Source organism: Lactuca serriola, chromosome 7, assembly GCF_051521515.1.
Source record: "Lactuca serriola cultivar US96UC23 chromosome 7, Lser_US96UC23_V15, whole genome shotgun sequence".
NCBI classification, from domain to species: Eukaryota; Viridiplantae; Streptophyta; class Magnoliopsida; order Asterales; family Asteraceae; genus Lactuca; species Lactuca serriola.
Window position 1 is genome coordinate 136,126,496 of NC_136414.1, and position 6,959 is coordinate 136,133,454.

The 6,959-nt window shown below is 41.1% G+C and overlaps 1 protein-coding gene across 1 annotated transcript; it reads right to left on the reverse strand.

Moving 5' to 3' along the window:
* Positions 1-999: 999 nt before the first annotated feature.
* LOC145064380 (uncharacterized) lies at positions 1,000-5,771 on the reverse strand. The gene is made up of 4 exons (XM_079011844.1): positions 5,034-5,771; positions 3,976-4,278; positions 3,238-3,867; positions 1,000-1,539 (listed from the first exon to the last, which is right to left on the reverse strand). Exons 1-4 carry the CDS (start codon positions 5,769-5,771, stop codon positions 1,000-1,002), a joined length of 2,211 nt encoding a protein of 736 aa, XP_078867970.1.
* Between the last annotated feature and the right edge of the window lie 1,188 nt (positions 5,772-6,959).

A 6,959-nucleotide genomic window follows, 5' to 3' on the forward strand; every position in this document is an offset into this window, starting at 1 on the left:
TCAACTTGAGCTCGAGTCAAATCCGGACGCCTGGATGTATCCCTGTCAACATAATCTTCCCACAAGGGGTCATTAACACCTGGTCGTCCTGTACGCCTTTCGGGTATTAGACCAGTTGTTGCATTGAAAGACGAAGGGACTTCTCCTTCTTCCGGATGCTTAGGTTCCGGAACAATGGTTCCAGAGTGTGTGTGTGTTGAAGAAACAAGAGGATTAGCGAAAATGACACGTGAGTGTGTTCCAGGGGGGCAAGGAACTTTGTTCAACACCAACAACACCCTTTTGGGAGGGTGAGGGTGGATCATGTGCAGACTCCCCGTGAGTGTGTGCTTGTGAAGTTGAAACATTGAGGGGTACCTCAGATGAGTGGACGGGAGGGGTGTTCGGACGGCCAGAATCAGTCGGAATGTCATGGATAACCTCCTTTTGAGAGGGGGAACTGACTTTGGGTTTCTTTATGGCCTTAGGTTTGGAAGGAGAGGCGTTGCGTTTGGCCGGTTTCTTAACTCTTGATTCGGACTGAGTGGCCTCTTTCAGAATAGGCTCAACAGAGACTGGGGCAGGTTGTGTTGGGTTGAACATAACCGAAGTCTCTATATGATGTTTCAGAAAAGGGGATCCGGAAGGGATAAGAGCCAACATGTTGTCCGGAAGCTTTCTGACTGGACCAAAGGAGGATTGGTCTGGAATTCTATAAGACTTAACGAGTTTGAAAGAAACACATACCTCCGAAGGAATTGTGCTCACCGGAATGGGAATGTGTAGTTCCTTGAAGATCTGCTCAATAGTCAGTGCCCAAAACCTAGGGCTTGAGATGTCGTTTGGTTTTCTTTTGATGGCAAATTTACAGAAATCTTGCCATAGAACTTCTAGAAGATCAACGACGCTGTTTCGTCCGGAGTAAATGTTGAATACCACATTCAGCCAATCTTTGCTAAGCGTATCAGTGCCACCATGCTTGCCAGAGAGACCACCGATTATGAAGTGCATAAGAATAGTCTAGAGCCCGGAAACAGCAGTCTTTTTGAAATCTTTGGCTCGATAGTCTTGATTGTACCCGATGAACGTGAGAAATGTCTGAAACTCTTCAGCGGATGGTTCTACAACGGTAAAACCAGCAGGGTTAGGGGATACTCCAATGACTTTGAGAAAGGTAGCTTTGTAGATGGGAATACGTCGATCGTCGATGATGGAAGCCATTAATACATCGTCTTCAGGCTTGATGCTTATGAAGGCATGATGAAGATGAGAAAGAGGAAGGGGAGGATCTGGAATTTTTGTAAGTGGAATGGAGAGAGGATGATGGGCAAGAAACTCAATCATGATCCTAATGGAGTCATCGTAATCTAGCAGGTTGAGGGAAAATAGTTGGGTGGTATCTCGAAGAAACGGTTCTTGATCAGTTGAAGACGATGACCCTTTTGATCCTCTAGATGATTTCTTTCTGGAAATCCACTTCTTTGGGATTTGAGCAGCTGGATTTTGGAGCTTTGATGGTTCCATTGTTGAAGATGATAAATGCTTTGAAGAACACGAAGACTGTTAAGGGTTTTAGAGAGGTTTGGGAATCACGAGATTGTAAAGTGGTAAAGGTAAGATGCGAAAAGGTTTTTATAGGTAAAGAAATCCAGGTCGGGTTGGATAAGTGATGATGATGATCCAAGATTTGTCGGGTTGCTATTAATGTTGGGGTGAGGAGAAGTGACATTTGACATGATAGGGCAAGGTAATTCGTCCAAAAGGGGTTATGCAACCGTCAATTCGTTTTTCCAATTAAGAGGGCGTGCAATCGTATCACACAAAACGAGGAAGATTAGATAAGGATCTTCTTGAAAAGTAACCGTTAAGAAAACGTTTCACCTTATTACCTTTTGGAATTCCAAATGAGTTGTTCTGGACAGGGAATGATACGGAAGAAAGGATGTTCCAAAGCAGTTTTGAAGAGTTTCAGAACATTTTGAAAACCCGGAGCAAATTTTGAAGTTCCGGAGCATTTTGAAAATCCGGAGCAATTTTTGAGATTCCGGAGCAAATTTTGAAGTTCCGGAGCATTTTGAAAATCCGGAGCAATTTTTTAAAATCCTGAGCAAATTTTGAAGTTCCGGAGCATTTTGAAAATCTGGAGCAATTTTTGAGGTTCCGGAGCATTTTGAAAATCCGGAGCAATTTTTGAAATTCCGGAGCAAATTTTGAAATTAACCTGGACAGCTGTAGAAACTCAAGGAATAATCAGTACAAAAAAAATAATGGATCCTATAAATTCAGAGGAAAAAATAGTTCCAAAATAAAATAAATGAGTTCGGAGCATATTTTTCTGCTGAATTACTTCGATCAGAGAGAACATGTCTCCTGAAAGAAATGAGGATCAGGCATCATCATACCCATTTTGTTCAGAAATCCAAAAAATTTAGTTTCGTCTAATGTCTTAGTAAAGACATCAGCAATTTCATCATCGGATGGAACAAAAATAAGTTCGATGTTACCATTTAGAACATGATCTTTAATGAAATGGTACCGAATGTCAATGTGCTTTGTCATGGAGTGTTGAATTGGATTGTGCGAAATGGCAATGGCACTTTGAGAATCACAGTAGATAGGAATGCGTTGAAAACGGTAACCATAATCCAAGAGTTGAGATTTTATCCATAGAACTTGAGAGGTACAATTAGCAGCAGCAATGTATTCAGCTTCGGCTGTTGAGAGAGCAATGTAGTTCTGTTTCTTGGATGACCAGCCGACTAAGCGACCACCTAGGAATTGACATCCTTCGGATGTACTTTTCCTATCGAGTTGAAGACCACCATAGTTGGAATTCGAGTAAGCTTGCAGAAGGAAACTTTCGTTTACTGGATACCAGATTCTGAGATTCTTTGTGCCTTTGAGGTACCAGAAAACTTGTTTCACAGCCAAAAGATGAGACATCTTCGGATTGACTTGAAATCTGGCACATAAGCATGTTGAGAACATTATGTCAGGACGACTGCGGTGAGATAGAGTAAGGATCCAATCATTCCTCGGTATTTTTTCATCTACGGAAACACCCGAAGGGTCGGCAAATATTTTGTGACCGAATCCCATGGGAACCTTGGTAGAGGCACTTGTATCCATAGAGTATTTCTTAAGGAGCTTAGAAATGTACTTCTCTTGATGAATAAAAATGCCTTTGTTAGTCTGTTTAACTTGAAGGCCAAGAAAGAAGCTTAACTCTCTATTCATGCTCATTTGAAAACGACTGACCATAAGTTTGGCAAAGTCAGCAACCATAGATGAATCAGTAGATCCAAAAATGATGTCGTCCACATAAATTTGTGCCAACATGAGGTGTTTTCCATTTGATCTTCGAAATAACGTGGGATCGAGAATACCCCTTTGAAAACCTGAGCGCTTGAGAAAATCTGTGAGAGTATCGTACCAAGCTCGAGGAGCTTTCTTGAGTCCGTAGACAGCCTTCCGAAGTTTGTAGCAATGGTTTGGAAAAGAGAGATTGATAAAACCAGGGGGCTGTTGGAGGTAAACTTCGGTGTCAAGTTCACCATTTACAAAAGCACTCTTAACATCCATTTGAAAAACTTTGAAACCATTGTGAGCTGCGTAAGCAAGAAAGAATCTGATAGCTTCAAGTCGTGCAACAGGAGCAAATGTCTCGTCGTAATCAAAACCTTCAATTTGAGTGAATCCTTTTGCTACCAATGTCGCTTTATTTCGAATGATAATACCTGCATCGTCTAGTTTGTTGCGAAATACCCATCTTGTCCCTATAATAGGGTGATGTTGAGGAGGAGGTACAAGAGTCCACACTTCATTGCGTGCGGATTCTGCCAGTTCATCTTGCATGGCTGTAATCCAATCAACATGCTCTAATGCTTCCTTGATAGATTTTGGTTCAACCATGGAGATGAAAGCTGAGAAGTGGCATTAGTTTTGGATGTTGGTAGCTGAGCGAGTTTGAACACCAACATTGGGATTGCCAATTACCTGGTTTGGAGGATGATCTTTCGTCCAAACATGCAATCGAGGGAGTTCTTGTGCAGCAGAGGATCCTATATCAACAGTAGAAGTGATTTGCTCCCCCTGAATGATTTGGGTATTGGAATGATGCTCCCCCTGCACTTCTAAACTAGAACCAGAGAGATTTACATCATCATCGGAGGGAAATTCAAAGAAATTTCCATTTTCGTCAATGTTGGGAGGATTTGGGTCATCGAAGTCAGCTGCTGCATCTTGGAAGCCATCCATATTTGATTCAAGAGAGGGATTTGCATTATTCTCCCCCTCAACCTGTGAAGGTTGAAAAGGTTCAGACTCAAATGGAGATAGGTTAGGAGGAGGATCAGAGAGGTTTTGAGAGGTTTAGGCTTCCGAAGAAGGAATTGGAATGAGGGATGGACGAAATCGTGATTCGGAATCAAGAGTTGTTTCAGACGGACCAAAGAGAGTTTCAAAGTCAACCTCAAGAATGGTTTGAGGGTTCGGACATCCTGGCGGAGGAGCATCGGACTCCATGATGTGAGTAGTGATGTGAGTGGGGCCAGAATTCTGAGCAAAGTTGTCATCAAAGGTAATGTCGAAGCTTTCATCCACAACACGGGTTCTTCGGTTGAGAACTCGGTATGCCTTGGATTTAGAAGAGTATCCTAAAAAGATTGCTTCATCAGCTTTTGTTGAAACTTTGTAAGCTGATCACGGTTGTTTTTGATGAAACATCGGCATCCGAAGATATGAAGGAATGAGATGGATGGCTTTCGACCATTCATTGCTTCGTATGGAGTCATATTGAGTCGTCGATTGATGATGCTTCGGTTTTGAGTGAAGCAAGCGGTGGATACGGCTTCAACCCAAAGATAGAGAGGGAGATTTGCGTAATTGAGCATGGATCGAGCAGCTTCAACAAGTGTTCTATTACGTCTTTCAACTACACCATTTTGTTGTGGAGTGTACGGAGCTGAGAAGTTGTGATCGATTCCTTTTTCTGAGGAACTTCTCAATGGTGGCATTGACAATTCCGACCCGTTGTCACTTCAAATTCTTCTTACAGGAAGTTTGATAATAACTTCAATTTCTTTGATAAACTTGATGAGCTCTGATGTTGTTTCGGATTTCAGCCTAAGGAAGAAAACCCAAGTAAACCTTGTAAAGTCGTCAACAATCACAAGAATGTATTTCTTATGATGAAGACTCTCTATAGTGGATGGTCCACAAAGATCAATATGTAGAAGTTCCAAAAGATCCGAAATGGATTTTTCGATGATGACGGGATGACCCTTTTTTGATTCCTTACCACACTCACATGCAGCACATAAATGATCATTTTCAAATTTGAGAAGAGGTAAACCTCTTACAATTTCGCCTGAAACGAGATCATTCATGTACTGAAAGTTTAGATGTACGAGCCTTTGGTGCCATAGCCAACTAACATTGGGAACAACTTTCGAAAGAAGACAGAGTTGTGGTTTGCCAATGATCATGTTGATGTCGAGTGGGTACATGTTTTTGTTGCGAAGAGACTTAATCAAACATTCTTTTTGGTTTTCAGTCATCACATAGCTATATTTTTTGCAAAATTCCACACGTCGGTTTGAGTCGGTAAGCTGAGCAACACTTATTAAATTATGTTTCAGGTCAGCTACATAAGCAACATGTGAAATAGAGAAGTTTCCATTGGTGAGAGTTCCATAACCACAAATTTGAGAATTTGAATTGTTTCCATATGTTACGTAACCAACATTTGGAGAGAGATTTAAATCTCGTAGAAAGTCCTTCTGTCCCGTCATGTGCATGGAGCAAGCACTATCAATATACCATATTGTTTCTTGCTCCGAAGCACAAAGTGCCTGCAAAAGAGAAATTAATGAGCAATGGAGCTTTTAGGCTCCGAGTTGGGCTTTGGGACGTAGGCTTGGACTTTAGACTTTGATTTAGACACTGGAACAACTACTTGTTTCTTGGTGAGATTGCTTTTCTTTGGGAACAAACAGAACGCTAGAGTCTTTTCATCTATCCAGTAGTCATATTCAACTATACGAGGGTTCGGAGCAGATTTCTTCAAAGAGAAGATATTTGAAGGAGTGACACTTTTGGCTATCTCCGAGTTAGTTGATTTGCTAACCGATGACTTGATTCTCCACACAAGATTTTTGTTTGAAGACTTTGAGACAGTTTGATTTGAGCTGGTGGATCTGGTTGAGGGCACAATGTTCTTAGAAATTTTTGGTTTGAAAATTGTGCCATCAGATTTTGCAATAAAGACAGATGAGACACTTTGAGGAGTAGTCAAAGTATTTCGGATGGTTTTGATTTTAATTTGACCTTGAGGTGTTGTGGATCTAAGGACTTCCTTTGGATCCGAAATATCAGGAGATTTGGAAGGTCTTTTCAGAATTCGAGTTGGAACAAAAGATCTTTGACTATGTTTTTGATGTGTTGCCATCCTTGGGTTGTTCCGAAATGAGTTTGGTTTTGAGTTGGCAAGGAACCTAAAATTTTGTCCATTCTTAATTTCCTTTTTGTAAGCATTCCTAGCTTCTACCTTGGGATCTACAATATCTTTTCTATTCAACATTGGTTTTCTCTTAGAGGATCCAGAGGACTGACCTTTGGATGGATTTGAAAACTTTGGAGAAATGGGAACCAATTTGGATTTAGAAAGGACTACAGAGTCTGATTCACATGAATCAGAGGATTGATTGCTTGAAGTTTCAACATTTTCAACCACATATGCCCATGCAAAATTTAAGGCATTGACTTCAGTTGTTTCCGGAATGATTTCCTCAATCACATAGTTATTGACGTGATTGGTTATAGGAACATGATCTACACAGTTTTGAAGACTATGATGATATTCCGTGGTCCGATTTAGGTCCAAGTTTATTAGAGGCGGAAGAGGCGTGGAATCAGGACATTTAACAACTATGGGTTGAAACTCGAGAATTAGGGACTCAAAGGATCTTTTAGTCTCTGGA